General features: G+C 44.0%; 1 protein-coding gene across 1 annotated transcript in view; it reads left to right on the top strand.

The window, feature by feature from the left end:
- Positions 1-6,325, top strand: part of OPN4 (opsin 4) — an 82,364-nt gene extending 76,039 nt beyond the window's left edge. Inside the window, exons 11-13 of the mRNA XM_066620178.1 lie at positions 1,723-1,758; positions 3,374-3,412; positions 6,041-6,325. Of these exons, the coding sequence (XP_066476275.1) occupies positions 1,723-1,758; positions 3,374-3,412; positions 6,041-6,325 (360 nt within the window). The remainder of the gene's footprint in view (positions 1-1,722; positions 1,759-3,373; positions 3,413-6,040) is intronic.
- The last annotated feature ends 13,345 nt before the right edge of the window (positions 6,326-19,670 follow it).

The raw sequence follows: 19,670 nt of genomic DNA, 5'->3' as shown, positions 1-19,670 counted from the left end.
AAATTCCATGTCTCTCAGAACATAACATCTGTGCTGGACAGAGGAGCAGTATCCAAGTTCCCAGTTCAAAGAATGTTGGCAATATCATTTGCCTGTCCATAATGTGGTCCTGAATATTCAACATACTGCAAAGTGTTTAGATATATGGTATAGGCCAAGACATACACAGGCTGCCCAATGATAGCTCTATAAGCCATACTTCTCATCTGCTATTCACGGATTCATATTCCATTCATTCATTCATTCATTCATTCATTCATATTCACGAATAAATACAACAGATGTGAGCAACATTTCCATCCCCTTTTCCCTCCTTGGACTTATGCTAGCTATATAGTTGGCATGGGTCTAAGGAGACCCATTGGTCATCAGGGGGCCTAAAGGGAGGTAAATGAAATGTTTTTACTTACCTCTGCCAGGCCTCCTGATTGCCCCACCACCACCATTGGATGCAGTGTGCACTTGACCAGCGGGGCTGTATCAGTGCCAATGGTGGGGGATAGGACTGGGCAGTTTCCGTTTTAAACTGTTTCATTTGGCTATTTTTATACGATGGTTTTTGTTTTGGAAAATCCAAAAGACTCTTCCCTGAAACTATGTCCCATAACTAATGTGTTCCTATAAACACTGGCTAGAAAGAAACAAAGCCACATTGTTTACAATCAAGGCTGTTAGCTTCCCCCACTGCATACTTTATTCAGCATGCAACCTTTCCTTGTTGAGTGCATTCAGTTGTTCAAGTCCTTCATTTTGTGCTTTGTGCCCCTTGTCACAGTGGCAGTACTGGGGGAGGGTTGGGGGGCAAAAGTCCCGAGGTGCCACTTCTGTGGGGCTCCACTGTGCTGCCACTGCCTCCTCCACCCACCCTCCGGAGCCCTTCTGAGGGCTGGGGAGACCCCATGCCACATCCATGGGTGCTTCTAAAGCCTTTTGAGGCCTCTGGAGTGCCATTAAACAGTACTGCCAGTTTCCAGAAAACGGTGCTCTAGAGGCCTCAGGCTTTCGGAGCACCTGTGGACATTACATGAGGCTCCATACCTCAGATAAGTCTTCTCTCTGGGGAGGGGGATAGCATGTTGCGGTCCTGTGCCCTGAGGTGACACAGGGGCCAGGTCCGTGACTGCCATGTCACCTTCATTACCCCATCACTAGTTTCCTTGCCTTCCCTCTATGGTACTTACATTTCCAGAGGTACTGGAACTCCATTTTGTGGCTCCATGACATGCACTTTTGCCTGTGTGAGCTGTGTTGACCTGCTATGGCTTATGTATGCTTGATGGTATTCTATGGTTAGCTACTGGAATCATCTCAGTCCTATTCTTCTAGAGGGTGGAAGTAGCTTATAAACCTGGGCATGCTTGTGTAGAGTATTTAGTACTTAGATACAGTGTATGATTTCTTTGTGTGCACCCATGCAATGATCTAAAGGGCGGTCCCAGTTCTGGAATGATGCCTAGAATGCCCAACAATTTCCCTACTGTGACCCCTTCTCCAATGCACAAGTTTGCCACAGTTGGGCTGACATAACTGCACTCTGTAGTGTATCTTGTACTTGCATAATACAATTCAAAGATTAGTGAGGGAGCATATAATCATGATTTATAATCTTATCCTGCTCATACAGAAGGGTAGGACTAAGCTGTTAAGGAATACCAAGGCATCTGTATTTCTGAGGCCAAGAGTGTGATGCTACTATTTCTTTTTTCCCTTTTTTAAAAATAGACTTCCATGGATGCAGATGACATTTCTGTGGTGGAGGTGAATATCAGATTGCAGTGTTCTTTATGTGATATGCAGATTTCAGCTAATGTTTTTGGGGTGGAATAGTCAAAGAAGGAAATGTGATGGTACTGTTTAGTAGGTTTCTCCGTGTTAAAATGCCCCAATAAGATACTAATAGATGTGAACAATTCACACCTTTTTTAGTTCAAATATTCAGCTAGTTCCTTCTGGATTGTCATAATTAATTAGTTTTAGTATTAATAATAATAATAATAATAAACAACTTTATTTGTATTATATAATAGCTCAATATTTCCTCATTGGTATAAATAGCATATATATTGTAAAGGGAGCTATGGGAATGGTTTATTCATTATTACATATTCCATGTTCAATAGAGCAAAAAAACAAAACAAAGGGCACAATCCAGACCTGTATTTGGGCCGGAGCAAGTCCCTTGCGCTGGCCCAGGAGGGTCAAAAACGTGCCTTAAGCCAGGCCTGTGGAAGCTAACGCAAGCCTCTATGCCAGCTTCCTCCTTGCAAGTTAAATTGGCCCAGCTGGGCCAACGCAATGAAGAAAGGTAGGCGGGGAGGAGGCAGGAGGGAGGCATTCCCGGGTGGGGGGAGGGCGGGCAGTGGGCAGCCCCAGGGGTGGGCAGGCAGGGAGTGGGAGGTGGGGCTGGGATCCGGCAGTTATGCCAGATCCCAACCCACCGTCCAGAGGTGGTGCAAGTCCGAGGAGACCCATTGGCGCCAGCAGCCCTTACCTGGAGATAAGGGGAAATGTTTCCCCTTGCCACTGGTTGAGCTGCTTATGGCCACTAATTGCGCTGGATACAGCGTATGTCTCCTGGTTTGCCTGTTCCAGCACAGGATAGGATTGCGCACAAAAACTCTAAAGAGAGGTTTGAAAGTCTGCCCTCACTTCCATGTCAGGTTTCCCTATATCAGCTCCTTAGCAGACAATCAATTTCCATTCTGCAGAGCTAGGATGGTTGCTGGAAGGGTACACATTTACTGCCTTGCAGCCTCTGTTCCCTCTTCCCCCTGCAGAAAATAGGAATAATAATGTATCTAACATACAGGCTTATTGATGAAGTCATCACTTTGTGCAACTGAAGCTCAAACGAAATGTAATAGAGAAGCATGCATTCATCTCTATAAGATTTTTACAAATAGCAGCCGTGGGAGACACACGGGAAGGAAGGAGAATCAACCCTTTCCCTGCTTGCCATTTTCCCCATGAAAATACTTTCCCTAGCTTGTATTTGTTCTGTGCATAGGTATGTACATGTTTTTTCCGACCAGGGCAAACAGCTGTTTTGAAGGGGGTTTTCACTTGGAAAATGTCATTGGTGGAAAGGGTTGACCCCCCCTTCCCCATGCTGAGGTCCCAATCATGATTGGGTCCCCAGTTGCTATTTGCAGTAAGTTTAATGAGACAGATGTATAGACACATTCTCATCCTCCTGTCTACCTCAGTCCTACTTACCGGTAAATCAGGGGCCAAAAGGGAGAATATAAATTACTGAATAAATAAATACATACATTAATAATGTCTGTTCCAATTAACATGTAATGTTTCCAGTTCACTGTAGAAACCTTTTACATAACTGAAAAAATTTGCACAATTCATTTTCTTTGTGTAGGACTTACCATTTGGAAGCTATATCCTTGAAGATAGCCTGGTAAGTTATGTTCCAGTGCTTCATAACCTGTTTGAGGTGTGGACAATTTCTTTCTCCATACAACTAAGGAGGTATATTTTCTGTGCACGTAAAAGGTGTGGAGCCTCCCAGCAGAACTTGGCTAAAGAATCTGCTATCCATATTCAGTAAAACCATGAATCGACAATGTCATGGTCATGGGGTGGGGGAGAAGAGAAATGGTAAACTGTAAAAATTGCTTCATATTGAATGCAACACACTGGCCTTAGTTCATCTCTAGTTGTGGGCAGAAACTGGCAGCCCAGACAATATCACATTTCCATCAAAAGGTACAGCAAAGCAGTTCAATTCAGCTTGATACAGTTTCATATCCAGAGGGACCTTCATCTCCATAGATTACCAGTACTGAACTGGGTCAACTGGCTATGCATTGTGGATACTTGATAACACTCCAATGAAAAATTGGTTCCTGTGTGCCCAGGGAACTTGATGTGGTAACTGTGTAACACGAGGGCAATTAACAAAAGTAGTATACCTCTATCTTCTCCAACCTTTAGTGTGGATCTGAGACCTGGTCTATATATACACAACGTAATTAGATGGTCAAGTGCAGAAGTAGTAGCATAAGAAACTGGAGCACAATCTTAATGCACCCTTGGGCTGTTGCAAATTCCTTGCACCAGTCCAGCAGTGTTAAGCACTTTTGTGCCAACTCTGAGGAAGATAGGCCAGTTCACGAACGTGTATTGGCCTCCCTTTGCCAATGCAAGCTCTGGGCCAGGTAAGAATGCACTGAATGAGCTTGGCTGGCGCAGGAGTCTGGTGGGGCGTGGCGAAGGGGGGAGGAGGCATGAGGGAGGCGTTTTGTGAAGGGGGAGGGGGTGGCAGGTGTTCCTGGGGATGGGCAGTAGGGGAGTGGGAGGCGGGGCCAGGATCCAACAGTTATGCTGGATCCTAACCCCATTCCCGGGCAGCCTGGGACAGCCCCCGGCTGCTTGGATTTGCGCCACTTCTTGAGGTGGCACAGATCCGAGTAGCCCATTGGGGCTGCTGCCACTTTACCTGGGGTAAGGTGAAGTGATTCCCCTTGCCCTGGGCTGAGCCACTTTAGGTCCCAATCCTGCCTTGGATGCAGTGCAGGCCCACCAGCCTGCCTGCTCCAGGGCAGGTTAGGCTGTAGGAGTCTCAACCCAGGAACTCTGAGAGCAACAGATCTAAGGGACCTTACTACAGGACCTTACTACAGGTTCAGAGGAAGTTATCAGCCTACTTTCAGCTTCAGTGTAGCATCATCCACATAATGGCCATAACCAGTACTGCAGTAATTCAACCCAGGTCATCAGAGAAGCCAGTTGTATGGGGCCAGCTAGGCCCCTACTTGGTTTCAGACTTGGTCCCTCTTGGTACAATCCTATTGTACCTCTGCACTGGCACAGCAAGTGCTCCACCAGCGCAGACTGTCACAAATACGCTGTAAAAAACATTGCAACATCACACAAAGTAGGCCTACCGGTGGGAAGCTAAGGCCTTCCTGCCAACACCAGTGCAAGCCACAGCACGTGCCAGAGCAGGTAAGTGCCCCACCAAGCGGCAGTAAGGGGAGGGTGGGGAGGGGTGTAATGGGGCTGAGTGAGGGCAGGGAAGGGGCAGGGGTGGGCAAATTAGGCCCAGTTTTTGGGATTGGCTGTACTGTCATGCATGGTATCCTGTTCTCCTTCCCAGGCTAGATCTGTTGACACTGATCCTCTCGGACTTACACCAGTGATTTAGCAGGTGCAGGTCCATTGCCCCAGCTCGGATTTTCCCTGGGGCAAGGGGACAAATGTCCCCTTTTCACAAGGAGACCTCCAGACTGCAAATTCCCCTGTGGGATACAGCACAAGCTGTGCTGGGTCCGTTGCATCTGCGTGGGGGAATTTCAGTAGGATTGGGCTCCCCGTCTAGGTAATGCCATTTAAGAGAGCAATTGCCATGCCATGCTTGTAGTAAATCATCTCCCTGATCACAACTTCTTTTCCTGGCCCTTCTGTTACTTACCTGTCTAATCTGGTTTTTGACTCCAGCCTGTCTTGATTACAGTTTCTGCCTCTGGCAAAAGCTACATATAGTCAAAATTTCTTTAAATCTGAAAAATATGTACTATCTGTTTACAACCACACCATGAAACATGCAGGAACTGAGACGACCAAGGGAGCAGCAGATTCTTTCTCCTATCTCAAGCTCACTCAAGGACATATATTCAGTGCCACACTATTTAAACTTCTCTCTTTTTGCTGAGTGCACATACTTGAATTTGTACAAGTATAATACATGTATGATGTAACGTGACTGTATTTCCAGTTTTCCGTCCTGGGTTCAGTTCTCATGTAGTTGTATGCCATGAGCAGCAATCCTGTGTTCACCTACTAGAAAGTGAGGGTCACTTCATACTTCACTTCACACAACAGATGTACAACTAGGATGTTTTTATTTTCCCCTTGTGCCCCCCCCCCCCACACACATTGTTTGGAGGCCTGTTCAGACTTGGCAGGGTAGATTGTCAGAGTATATTTCAAAAATATGTATTACTTTCTCTTTCTATTAGCTTCTGCCTTCTGATCATTTCAGACAACACCATATGTTTACATTTCTGTTTGATATTTGCTTAAGACAGGTGAGGACATGACTGCTTTTGGACTGAGAGAAGATCATCCTTGTTACAGGTCATCTTCAGCCCAGATACCCAGCATTATAGTGACCTTCAGCAACATCCAGGGAACAGACCCACCTTCAGAATACAGCTCAGGCCCCTTGTGCTCCAGGAATAGTGGGCATGGTTGGGATAAGAACTCCAGCAGCCAACGAGAATGGCTGTGCCAGGGTATGGCCTTAGCTGCTGGGTCAGAAAGAAACATGTGTCAGTTTAATGTCGAAAATGTTTCAAAACTTGTTTGACCCTGGGAAAAAATTTTTCCTGGAAGACTTCAAACTAGTTCCATAAAAGCTACAAAGAAAAAGAAAAGGACAAAGGTCATTTTTTTACAGTAGTTTGTTTCCATGTGATTTTACTCCTCAGTTCAGAAGAACAAACATTTATTTTCAGGAATTTGGAGAGAAGGCTTGAGACTCCACCCAAGGGCTAATGCAGGGGCAGGCCATTTGCAGTCTACAGAGCTGGTCTGACCTCCAAGCCCTTTCTACCTGGTCCCCCAAATGGCCTCTTATCCCAAGGGCCTTTCCACCCATACCACCTGCTTTGTTGTCAGTGTAGACAGAGGCAAACAGTTCTTTCATTCCCTCCCTGCAATATCATCAACAGCAGAGACTGTCAGAATCCTCCCCTTGTGCATCCCAGCTTCTCCCTGCTGCATGCAAGCCAAGAGACAGCAAATGGGAATGAACAGCTGAGGTTTGCAAGAGGAGGGCAGCAACAAACTTCCTGTTGCTTTTTACGCTGGGAAAAAGAGGGTTAAAGATCCCCATTGTGTCACCCTCAATTCAAAAATATACCCCTTGTTAAAAATTAGTTGCTGACCAGGGAGCTAGTATGTGTATTTGGATAAACTCTAACCTTGAATCTGCACTCAAGAGAGGTTTGTTTATTTCTGCTCTGCTACTGTTAAAAAGCTCCTGCTGTGCAATATCATTTGCTGGAAAAAATTACAAAACAATGGAGTAGAATGTTCAATACCTGGTTAAGTAGGTCATATCTATGGGCAATCGTCTCTTTCTTTCTTGCTCCATGGTTCTTGCATTCTGCACAAAAGCCAAGCATTTAAAATCTCATGGTTTTGTCAGTGTATGGTTCATGATGACTCTTATGTGAGCTGTCCATACCCTTTGGTTCACAGTCACCAATCATAACACAGGCCAACACACATTTTGCTTCCTCAAACGTTACACCAATTCTTGGGTATATTTGGGGTGCCAATTCAAAAAATGGTATCGTTTTGCCCTATCACATCTAGTTTTGGAGACACGGCATAGCCTCTTTGGTGAATGGTTCAAGCAGCTTCCTCATGAGGAAGCCTACACCATGGCTTCCTCATGAGGAAGCTGCTTGAACCATTCTGAAGAGGCTATACTGTATCTCCACAACTAGGCGTGATAGGGCAAAACGGATGCCATTTTTTGAATCGGCACCCCAAATTCATATCAAACCACCGTAAAGTTTGGGAAAAACTTTTCTAACCCTCAATTTTGTAAGCCTGTGTAATTGGCAGATATACAAGCTCCTTCCCCATAGCTGGACAAGTACCAAGCACCTGAGGTAGGGAGCCAATCAGAGAAACAGACTGACAGCTCAAAGGGATAGCATACATATGAAGCTGGCTTATACTGCTTCAGACCATTGGTCCATCTTGCTCAGTGTTGTCTATACAAACTGGCTTTCCTGAGTTTCAGACAGGGGTCTTTCACAGTCCTACATGGAGATGCCAGTGATTGAACATGAGGCCTTCTGCATGCAAAAGACATGCTTTAACTCTGAGCTATGCTGTTTTTTGCAGTAAGATGCCCAAGCTAAGGGATGGGACTTTACAGCTGGCCATGGCATGGGATCATCTGATTTGCAAGATCAAAATGATTCCATTCTGTGTTGGACATTCTGTAAAGAATGTCCTGCAGCCAGCCAGCACTTCTTTAGAATAGGGAATTGGTATTTCTTGGTCTGAGATCTGCACCAGCTGAGATCAATTGTTGCAAGGTCAGCAGCAAAGTTCAAAAGCAAACTCAGTAGGCAAGAATGGTGATCATCTGCAAGCTTTATTTCGTTGCCAGCAATGGGCTTCTCAGGGACTCCTGTCCAAAAGGAGAGAGCAATGGGAGCTATGTAGGAACTCCCAGCACTCTCAGAGAAAAGCAATGTTCCAGTGTGACCCACTTGCTTATATTCAATTCTGGCTCCTTTGTCTGAGGAGTCTTACATTTCATTGGCTGGGGGTGTGACATCAGAGATGGAGGCTTTCTCAGGATTGGTCAGTTTCAAGTTACAAGTTCCAAAAGGCAAATACATACATATTTCAAAAAGCACTAGGTGGCACTGTTTACTCATTTATTACAGTACTAGGTTTGATATATCTTTTGCAATTATCCCCTGACCGTCACAAGAGCCACCTGCTTATCTATTCAACATATTTCTGTCTGGGCTCCTTAATCACTGTGAGTCTTCAAGCTTTTGGTTTTCGCTTTATTCGATGTGTGATTCTCTAGTTGTGATGTATAGTGGTATCTTTTATTCTATGTGTAAACATATTTAATACAAGACAAACTACGAGGGTAGCCCAGAAAGTAATGCACCACATTTTTTTTCTCAGCCTACGGTAATGGTACGAATGCGAAACTTTAGATATACATTATTTGAATTTTCAGGAGCGTGCACACAAATTTTTGGTTTCTTCAGGCAGATAGCGTAGCTGCAGCAGTGTTTCGAAATGGCGTCTGTAAGTGATGTATGTTACAAGCAGCGTGTCATCACTGAATTTCTCACTGCGGAGAAAGAAACTGTTGGGAACATTCACAAATGTTTGTGTACAGTTTATGGAGAATCTGCAGTCGACAGAAGTACGGTTAGTTGCTGGGCACAGAGGGCGAGGCCATTAGAAGGCGGTTCGGCAGAGCTCCAAGATTTGCAGCGTTCGGGGCAGCCATCCACGGCTGTCACACCTGACAAGACGCAGCTTGCTGATGTGCTCATTCGCGAGGACTGACGCATAACGACTAGGCAGTTGGCGCTGAAGCTGTCAATCAAGACTCTGGAGCATCAACAGAATTGATTGGGATAGTATGAATGCGATAGAGGGGAAATGGGTTTTAGGCCTGAAAAACGATGACCTGGGGTCATTGAAAATGAAAGGTCAAAAAAAGTAATTTTCCCTAGGCACATTTTGGACATGCAGGAGCAGTGTGGGTCACCCTAGGAAACTTAGGAGCATCAACAGAGTTGATTAGGACAGTAGTAGGTCGATCAAGGTAAATTGGGTTTCAGGCCTGAAAAACAATGACCCCAGGGTACTAAAATGAAATTTTTTTCCATAGACAAATTTCGGACATGCAGGAGCAGCGCATGTCACCCATGGAAACTCTGGAGCATCAACAGACTTGATTGGGACAGTATGAGTGCGATCATGGTAAATTGGGTTTTAGGCCTGGAAAACGATGACCACGGGGTCATAGAAAAAAATAGGACAAAAAAAATAATTTTCCCTAGGCACATTTTGGACATGCAGGAGCAGCGTGGGTCACCCAAGGAAAATCTGGAGCATCAACAGACTTGATTGGGACAGTAGTAGGACAATCATGGTAAAATGGGTTTCATGTCTTTGTAACGATGATCGCGGTGCCATAAAAAAAAATATGTCCCAAAAAATAATTTACCCTAGGCACATTTTGGACAGGCAGGAGCTGTGCGGGTCACCCAAGGAAACTATGGAGCATCAACAGAGTTGATTGGGACAGTATGAGTCTGATCCAGGTAAAATGGGTTTTACGCCTGAAAAACGATTGCCCTGGGGTCATAAAAAAAATAGGTCAAAACAAATAATTTTCACTAGGGACATTTTGGATAGCCAGGAGAAGTGCTTGTCACCCAAGGAAACTATGGAGCATCAACAGACTTGATTGGGACAGTCTGAGTGCGATCGAGGTAAAATCGGTTTCAGGCCTGAAAAACAATGACTCCGGGGTCATTGAAAAAAATTGGTCAAAAAAAATAAAATGTTCCCTAGGCACATATTGGACATGCAGGAGAAGTGTGGGTCACCAAGGGAAACCCTGGCGCATCAGCAGATTTCATTGGGATAGTACGAGTGCGATCCAGGTAAAATGGGTTTTAGGCCTGAAAAACTATGACCCCGGGGTCATCGAAAAAAATAGGTAAAAAAAAAATAATTTTCACTAGGGCCATTTTGGACATGCAGAAGTGCTGGTCACCTAGGGAAACTTTGGAGCATCAACAGACTTGATTGGGACAATATGAGTGCGATCAGAGTAAATTGGGTTTTAGGCCTGAAATACCATTACCCCGGGGTCATCGAAAAATTAGGACAAAAAAAATAATTTTCCCTAGGCACATTTTGGACATGCAGGAGCTGTGCGGGTCACCCAAGGAAACTCTGGAGCAGCGACAGTGTTGATTGGGACAGTATGAGTGTGTGCTAGGTAAAATGGGTTTTAGGTCTGAAAAAAGATGACCCAGGGGACATCAATAAAAATAGCTTAAAAAGTATAATTTTCCCTAGGCACATTTTGGATTTGCAGGAGCAGTGCTGGTCACTCTGGAGCATCAACAGAGTTGATTGGGGCAGAAGTAGGCCAATCGAGGTAAAATGGGTTTCAGGCATTTAAAACGATGAACCTGGGTTCATCGAAAAAAATAGGTCAAAAAAGTTAATTTTCCGTAGTCACATTTTGGACATGCAGGAGCAGTGCGGGTCACGCGGGGAAACTCTGGGGCATCAACAGACTTGTTTGGGACAGTATGTGTGCGATCGAGGTAATTTGGTTTTCAGGTCTGAAAATGATGTCCGCAGGGTCTTCAAAAATAATAGTGTTGCAAGGTGTTGCAAGGTTCAAAAGCAAGACTCTGTAGGCAAGAGTGGTGATCGTCTCCAAGCTTTATTGCAATGCCAGCAATTGGCGGTTCAAGGGACTCCTGTCCGAAGCTTCAGTAACAATGTTATTCTCAATCAGACCCCTTATATTATTTTGGGTCCTTTGTTTGAAGAGGTGTACACTTCTCATTGGCTGGGGTTTGATGTCATAAGTGGGGCTTTGACATCATAAATGGGGCTTTGTTTTTCATTGGCTGGAGATAGCCTTAGACATTTGATTGGTGAGTTTCAAGTTACAAGTTACAAATAAGGCAAATCCATACATTTAAACATATACAATTTAAAGTTTTCAACAACCAGGAGAGGGCACTCAATTACCTCAATTTTACTCAAAACTGGCCTTTTGGACCTTATCTCTTGGCATACCAGTTGACTTTGTTGCAAGAGCTATCTGTGTTTATCTTGTCTGACGTCATTCCTCCTTCTGTTCCCAGCAAACTTTCTGGGGCTTTTTGCTAAACTTTGTCCCTAGGACCTTCCTTATTCTATTCCTTATTTAATGTAACTGGGGCTGTATAGTGAGGTACTTTCAAGCAAGCAAAGATTTCTTTTAAGAAATCTTTCTTTTATTCATTTCAACTACATTACCTGTCAGTTTTAGCTCACAACAGGGACTTTTCCCATGAATATTTTGTTATCTCCTGCATAGCTAAGAAATACCTTAGTTAACTAATATTTCAAATATTTCCCATCATAATGTTGCAAGTTGGGGTATTTAACCTTTCTGTTTCTCACTTTTGGGTGCCAAATATCTATCTTTGCAACTTACTTTGCCCAAATTCCTAAGCTGTGACCTTTTAACAGGACTGCTTTCCAAGCTGTTTCTCTGACTTTATGATTTTAATGTGTTTCTTCTTTACTAAACCCTTTTAATGAAATCAGACAATTAAAACTCACTATAATAGCTTCTATATGTCTAAATATAGTGTTTACACCTTTTAGGGACAAAACTATTCAAAATATTTTAAGAAAAAGTAAAGGTAAGCAAACTAGTGATTTCCTTTGATATTTCTATGAGATGTTGTGTAAATACTTACTAAAATACCTTTCCCTCTTTTCTATGCAATCTTTTGCTCTTAAAAAAGCCTAAAAAAATAATAATTCTAAACTACAAGCTATTTTCCCCTTAGGTGGACACTCTCCGCCTAACAGAAAACCCATTGTTCTAACCGTTATCTCTTGTTCTGCTGCCAAGCATTCCTGACATTCTGTCTGCTTGCAATTTCAGTTTTTTGTTTTTTCTTCAAACTGAGACAGAGAAATGGCTTTTTAAACTTTCACTAATAGCATAGACAAATGGACTTATTACCTTCTATCAATAGGTTGAAAAAGAAATTTCCCTCAGTATATTTTGGACATGCAAGAGCAATGCTGTGTACCCAAGGAAACTCAGGAGAATCAAAAGACGTGATTGGGTAAAAAAATTTTTCGACCTATTACTTTTGATGACCCTGGGATCATTTTTTAGGCCTGAAACCCAATTTTCCTCGATTGCACTCATACTGTGCCAATCAAGTCTGTTAATGCTCCAGAGTTTCCTTGGGTGACCTGCACTACTCCTGCAAGTCCAAAATGTGCCAAGGGAAAAATTTTCTTGACCTATTTTTTTCGATGACCCCGGGGTCATCGTTTTTCTGGCCTAGCCTCCATTTTTCCATCCAAATGCTGTCCCAATCAACTCTGTTGATGCTCCAGAGTTTCCTTGGGTGACCAGCACTGCTCCTGCATGTCCAAAAGGTACCTAGGGGAAAAAAATTTCGATCTATTATTGTTGATGACCCTGGGGTCATCGTTTTTCAGGCCTGAAACCCATTTTACCTCTATCAGCCTACTATTGTCCCAATCAACTCTCTTGATGCTCCAGAGTTTCCCTGGGTGACCTGCACTGCTCCTGCATGTCCAAAATGTCCCTAAGGAAAAAAAATTTTTAGCTATTACTTTTGATGATCCCGGGGTAATCGTTTTTCAGGCCTGAAACCCAATTTACCTTGATCACACTCATACTGTCCCAATCATGTCTGTTAATGCTCCAAAGTTTCCCTGGGTGACCCGCACTGCTCCTGCATGTCCAAAATGTCCCTAGTGAATTTTTTTTAACCTATTTTTTTCGATGACCCCGGGGTCATCATTTTTCAGGCCTGACACCCATTTTACCTCGATCAGCCTACTATTGTCCCAATCAATTCTGTTGCTGCTCCAGGCTTTCCCTGGGTGACCCACACTGCTCCTGCATGTCCAAAATATCCCTAGGGAAAATTTTTTTTGACCTATTTTTTTTTATGACACCGTGGTAATCGTTTTTCTGGCCTAGCCTCCATTTTTCCACGATCAACCTCATCCTGTCGCAATCACCTCTCTTGATCCTCCAGAGTTTCCTTGGGTACTCCGCACTGCTCCTGCATGTCCAAAATGTGCCAAGGGAAAATTTTTTTCTGAACTATTATTTTCGATGACACTGAGGTCATCGTTTTTCAGGCCTGAACCCAATTTACCTTGATTCCACTCATAGTGTCACAATCAAGTCTGATGATGCTACACAGTTTCCCAGGGTGATCCGCACTGCTCCTGCATGTTGAAAATGTTCCTATGGGGAAAAAAAATTTTCACCTATTATTTTCGATGACACCGAGGTCATCGTTTTTCAGGCCTGAAACCCATTTTACCTCGATCGGCCTACTACTGTCTAATTTCTGTCCCAGGTATATTTTGGACATGCAGGAGCAGTGCAGCTAACCCAAGGAAACTCTGGAGCACCAACAGAGTTGATTGGGATAGTAGGAGGCTGAGCGAAGTAAAATGGGTTTCAGGTCTGAAAAACGATGACCTTGAGGTCATAAAAAAAAAATAGGTCAAAATTTTTTTTTCCCCTAGGCACATTTTGGACATGTAGGAACAGTGTGGGTCACCCAAGGATACGATGACCGTGGGGTCATAAAAAAATAATAGGTCAAAAAAAACATTTTCCCCAGGGATATTTTGGACATGCAGGAGCAGTGCGGGCACCCAGGGAAACTCTGGAGCATCCATAGAGTTGATTGGGACAGTTTGAGGGTGATCGAGGTAAAATTGGATTCAGGCCATTTGTTTTAATGTTTTTTTTTTGAGCTATTTTTTTCTATGACCCCAAGGTCATTGTTTTATGACCTTGGGGTCATAGAAAAAAATAGCTCAAAAAAAAACTTGAAACTGCTGGGGATTTATTTGTGCAGGGGGGTGTTTTGTCTGAACTTCCTGTCTTATCACACACTGTTATTACTATATTTAAAATAGTAATGTATTAGCAGTGCATGTAAAGACGCAGTTCAAAAGAACCACCCATCTTGCAATTAAGCAAGGCCAGTCATCTAAAGAAGAGTGCAGAATGTCCATGCTTGCCCCACAAACTAGGCCAGCAATCAAAGTATTGTTCAAACTGGCCTGGAACAAGATTGCTGCATCAGGGTTTCAACGATGTCAGTATTCAAGTTTACAGTGGATCCTAAGCTTGGTCCCTGAGGGATGAGAAGCATAGGTTTGGACTTCATGCCACCACCTAGTTCTGGCTGAAGAAGAAACTACAAAAAAACTCAGACATATGAGCAACAGAACATCTTGACAACAGGCAATCAAACTGGGTTACAAGGTACATTGTGCTCTACAACAAAGCCAGTAGTTCAAACCTGCCTAGGGCTCTGAAGAACAAGGGGATTCTGCTGTTGTGTTCCCTGTGAAAGAGAATGTCTTCCCTTCTTGCTCCCCTTGAATGTAATTGAAAATGTATCTGACATAAAATACAGCAACACAGAAAAAGCAGGATAGGTTTTATTGGTAACAGGAACTGAGTCATTGTCTTCAGGGGACTGTTAATGTAACCAAATTGTATTTTGCAATATTATTTTGAATACCTTGATGGATCATCTGTACCTTTCTTTTAAAGCAATAAAAATATATTTGCATACCAAAAGCCTCAAGCAGCCAAGTATCTGCTAGTGCTTGACTTTTGATATTATTATTTCATTAAGAGATTGATGAGGTCAACGGAAGGGGGGCAGGGACGGGATGGGACGGGACGGGATGAAGGAGATAAATGGTTCAGAAACTAGGATGATTTCTTGTAAGTAAAAGACGCAAGATATCTATTAAAACTCCTCTCTTCTGTCATTGCAGGATATTGGCCTCAGAGAGACTGTATACTAGATATTGAACTGATGGAGCAGAGATTTGGTTATATCAAGTAGGGGGAAGTGTAGAGGAAAACTCAATAACACAAGGTAAAATGTGGTTTGGTCCAGCCTGGGTCCCTGCTCCAATTTCTGGTCACAAAATAAATTTAGGGCACAAACCTAGAATTGATTTGGGCCAGCACGAGAGGAAGCCAGGCTGGTGCTCCGAGAAGCGCTGGCCTATGGAGGCTGACGTAAGCCTCCGCGTGGGGGGGGGGGAGGTGGGAGGAAGGCATTCCTGGGTATGGGGAGGAAGGGCGGTGGGTGGCCCCGGGGGTGGGCGGGCAAAGACAGGGAGGCAGGGCCGGGATCCGGCAGCCATCCTAGGAACTCACAGCCATAGAGGTTGCTCCAAGAGCCAGTCTGATGCATGCGCTGGGAAGAGTATTGGGGGGGGGCGTCATAAAGTGAAAGCCATTCCATGAGTCTGCTACTATATTTGTTTATTATTCTAGGTAGCCATTTGGAAATTGATAGCATAACTTGGAAGAAAGAAAAGAAGCAATTTTGCCAACTTTTTGAACCCTCAGGATGCTGAAAGACTTCCTCTCAAAAATAATTATAAACAGACTTCGTTAGACAGCACTCCAGCGTGCACTTACCTATGAGTTCCAGTGAATTTTACTCCTGAATAAGCATGCATAGGATTCAGCTGACTCCCCCCCCCCCCCCACGTGTGTGGAACTAGAATGTCTAGCAGCCAGTCTCTGGTACTCGCCTCCTACACCATTAGTGTTGGTGTCCTTCAACAAGCCAGAGAGGCTAAGCACTGTGAGTCCAGGGATGCCCAGGTATGCAATTGGTCAGTTGACTTCACAGGTCAATGGCAGGGCCCATGAGAGGGGGTGCAGGGGGTAAATTGTATCTGGGCCTGGGGTCAGAAAGGGGACCCAGGAGCCAAAGGAGGTAGCCCAAAAATTTCCTGGGATCTTACATTTCCAGGCCATGCCACGAGACCTCTGTTTCTGATCTACTTGCATGAGAACCAGGTTCCCCTTCCCCCACTGCAGACTGTGCCTGTCTCAGCGTGGAAGCAAAGCCTGACAGCTGTCCTCCACTGTGCATTCTTTGTTCTCAAAGCAGAATATCAGTCATCAATTTGGTCAAGTAACAAAATATAGGTTAATGATTCAGCCTGTGTCCCCTTTTCCCCCTTGCTGTTGCTCTGCCTACACAAGTACCTTCCTGCAGACCCTTCCTCATTCATCAGCAGTTTTCTTGCATGCAAATAGCTGCACTTGTAGGAGGGCTTAAAGAAGCCTATAGGTGAGAGATTGGATTTGTCCCATCTTGTTTTTCACTTGCTACTACATTTGTACATCATCTGGAAAGGCATATATCTTGTGAATAAGTAACTTGTAAATAAACACTGGGGTTCCAATGCCTCACAAACCTGTGGGATTTGCAGCACTTCTAGCTGTACAAGAAAAGCGTTCATGTATTTAATGCCTCATATTAAAGGGAAAGGCAATGAAGATACATACCCATTCATTGCCTCTTCACCATCACAACTTTTGTTCCACTGTCGTACACCTTGCAATATACCATGATTTTTCTTCATTATACCAATGTACTTAATATACGGTGGATAGTGAGGAAATACTTCCCTGGCGGGTAACATCTTCTGAACCTAGAGTGTAATGTTCAGTGTGTACCAGAGAAGATTCTCTGGCTATAAAAAGAACTACAGCTGTTAGAACGTGTCTGCTTACAAGAGGACTGAAATGTGGGTATTAATTAGTAAATAACTTGCCCCAGGAACATTCAAAGTCTCCCATATGTGTGTAAACTAGTTCTCTGTTCTTTTTCACCTCTCTGAAGGAGGTGTTTTTACCAATCCTCTCTTCAATATAAGAGAACTGGTTCAACATAGCAAATATTTGGAATTCACTCAGAGGTCTTCCATTGAGGGCCTCAAGAGATGTGGTCCTCAATTATCATGTATACCACAGGTGCCAAACATAAGAAAAGAAGTGCAGGACTGGACCAAAAATACATCAAGGAGAGAAATGAACAGACCATGGACAATGATGCTTCTCTCATTCCATCTGCAATGTTGTGATTAAAAAAAAAAAAATCATTGTTGATCTCCAACCTGAATCATGAAGTGGGTGATATATGTTGGAAGTTGGACTTATTTAACTAAAGTCTGCTTTCAGGATGCAAGAAGAACTGAACTGAGGTGCTTCTCTTTGGCATTTGTACTAGAACAGCTGTCTTTGGGGATTTCTGTCTATGAGAGAACAGTGGGTGGTACTATGAGTTAAGACATGAGCTTTTCACCTCTAGAGACACTGAGTTCAAATTTCAGCTTGGGCTGCTGAAGTGAAAATGTGCTTGATGGTCTTGTTTCTACAAACACAAGAAATCACTCCTCCATCCGTTACAACTCAGCAAATTGGCAGGTGCTCCCCCAGAAAGGCAAAGACTGAAGGAATGGCAAGAGGTTGCTGCGGGTCAGAATTGAAGCATGTATCTACCTGGAATTGCAAATAAGACACCTCAACGTGCTGTCAGTCCATGAAGTATCTTGTTTCTTTGGGAGGCTACCAAGCCCCTTTCAAAAGGAAACATAATTAGCAGGGTTGTGAACTGGTTAAATTGTTTTTAGTTGATTAATCAAATAATTTAACTGCACAACCTGATGCACGTTTATTCAATTTAAGTCCCGTTGCAATCCTATGTATATATCCTATAGAAATGCATGCACACCAGCCAGTTTCCAAGTCCAACTGGGCTGCTTGGCTACCCAGTTTCCCCCCTGGCTTGGCTACCTTTCCCAGACTCTACTCTCTTCCAGAGGAGTCCATAGGAACAGAGGTGTATCCAGGGGTAGCACTGTCGGTGATATCACAGCATGAAAGGTTGTGATGTCACGTGATGTCATGACGTCACTTCTGAGCTTGGAGGCCCCTGTTCCTTCTCTAGCAGCTTCCCAACCAACTTTTGGCTTCTGCCAAGCTGCTGCAGGCTCCCTAACACAGTGCTGTGCGTGGAGATTTGCACTGACAGAAAAAGCCAACAGTTGGCTGGGAAGCTGCTGCTCAGTGGCACATGGCACCACCCTTCAAATGCCACCCAAGGCATGTATCCTATTTGCTACACTCTAGATATGCTTCTGCATAAGAATGAACCTTAAAGGGATAGTCCCCTACCCTAGAGCAAGCACTTCATTACTTTTCTGTTAGATTTTCAGTAATAGTTATTGCATATTTTTGATTTTATATAAGCCACCTTGAGCATCCAGATATGTGGAGGAAAGAGGGTGTATTTTCTTCACTGTCTTTCCTCCAGTGAAGAAAATACACCCTCTTTCCTCCACATATTTGGATGCTCAAGGTGGCTTACATAAAATCAAAAATATGCAATAACTATTACTGAAAATCTAACAGAAAAGTAATGAAGTGCTTGCTCTAGGGTAGGGGACTATCCCTTTAAGGTTCATTCTTATGCAGAAGCATATCTAGAGTGTAGCAAATAGGATACATGCCTTGGGTGGCATTTGAAGGGTGGTGCCATGTGCCACTGTGGACACTGTACTCCAGCTGACACCCTCCTGGACTCAGTTTAATAAAAAGGAGTAGGCTCCCATACAGGGTCTCCAGGGTCCACCCCAGCCACACTGGATTGCCTCCCACAACCAGTCCCTGTGCTCCCTTCCAATCCCAATAATCCAGTCAGTTGTAATAAGTAGGATTTATTGCATAAAGGCTTAAAGCAGGGTTATACAGACAGCACTGCATAGTCTAAAATTTAGGAATTTAGGCAAAGAGCATAGCATTACAATACAACACTCAGTCTAATAAAACAATAACAACTACCTCCTAACTCTAACTATCACTCACCAAAGTCTTAGCATTCCAAAATCTGATCTAGCCCATCTTGCTGCAGTCAAGTTGGGTTTACTCCTGCCAGAGCGGTCCAGGATCTCAGGCCCCCTCAGCCAGAGACAAAGTCAGCCCAGCATAAGCGTCCCTTCCCTCACCTTTATAGGTCTCCTGACCCATCCACCAATCAGAACTCGGTGCCAGCCGAACATTCTAGGGGTGAATGTGCCACAAGCCTCCTTACTCATGGTGGAATCCCCCCTCCCATCCCGAGACACTCACAGCTGAACCCTGTTGTAAATCAAGCTGGCCTTGGAGCCCACTTGGTAGCTTGGTACAATATCAGAGGCCCTGTAAAGCAACCTCCTCCACAGTTCTCCCAGGTTTGGTATGCACTAATTAATGTTGGATACAGCTGGGGTCTGACACTGGGGCCTACCAGCATGGCTACAAGCAGATCTTTCCATATTCAGATATTACCTGGTCCTTGATTTCCCTTTTTTTGGTCACAGTTCCTAGCTGCTGGTTTAGGGCTTTCGGTCAGGGCCCAGAACTGATACTTTTGTAACTTGTACAATAAGTCCTCCAGACCTTTCTGGTACTTCTCTATCTGTGTCAGTACCCTGGTTGCTACCCATGACTGGATTATGAATTCATGGGC

Source organism: Tiliqua scincoides, chromosome 3 (assembly GCF_035046505.1).
Source record: "Tiliqua scincoides isolate rTilSci1 chromosome 3, rTilSci1.hap2, whole genome shotgun sequence".
NCBI lineage: Eukaryota > Metazoa > Chordata > Lepidosauria > Squamata > Scincidae > Tiliqua > Tiliqua scincoides.
The sequence above is the reverse complement of the archived record's forward strand: the minus strand, read 5'-3'. Positions and strand labels throughout refer to the sequence as shown.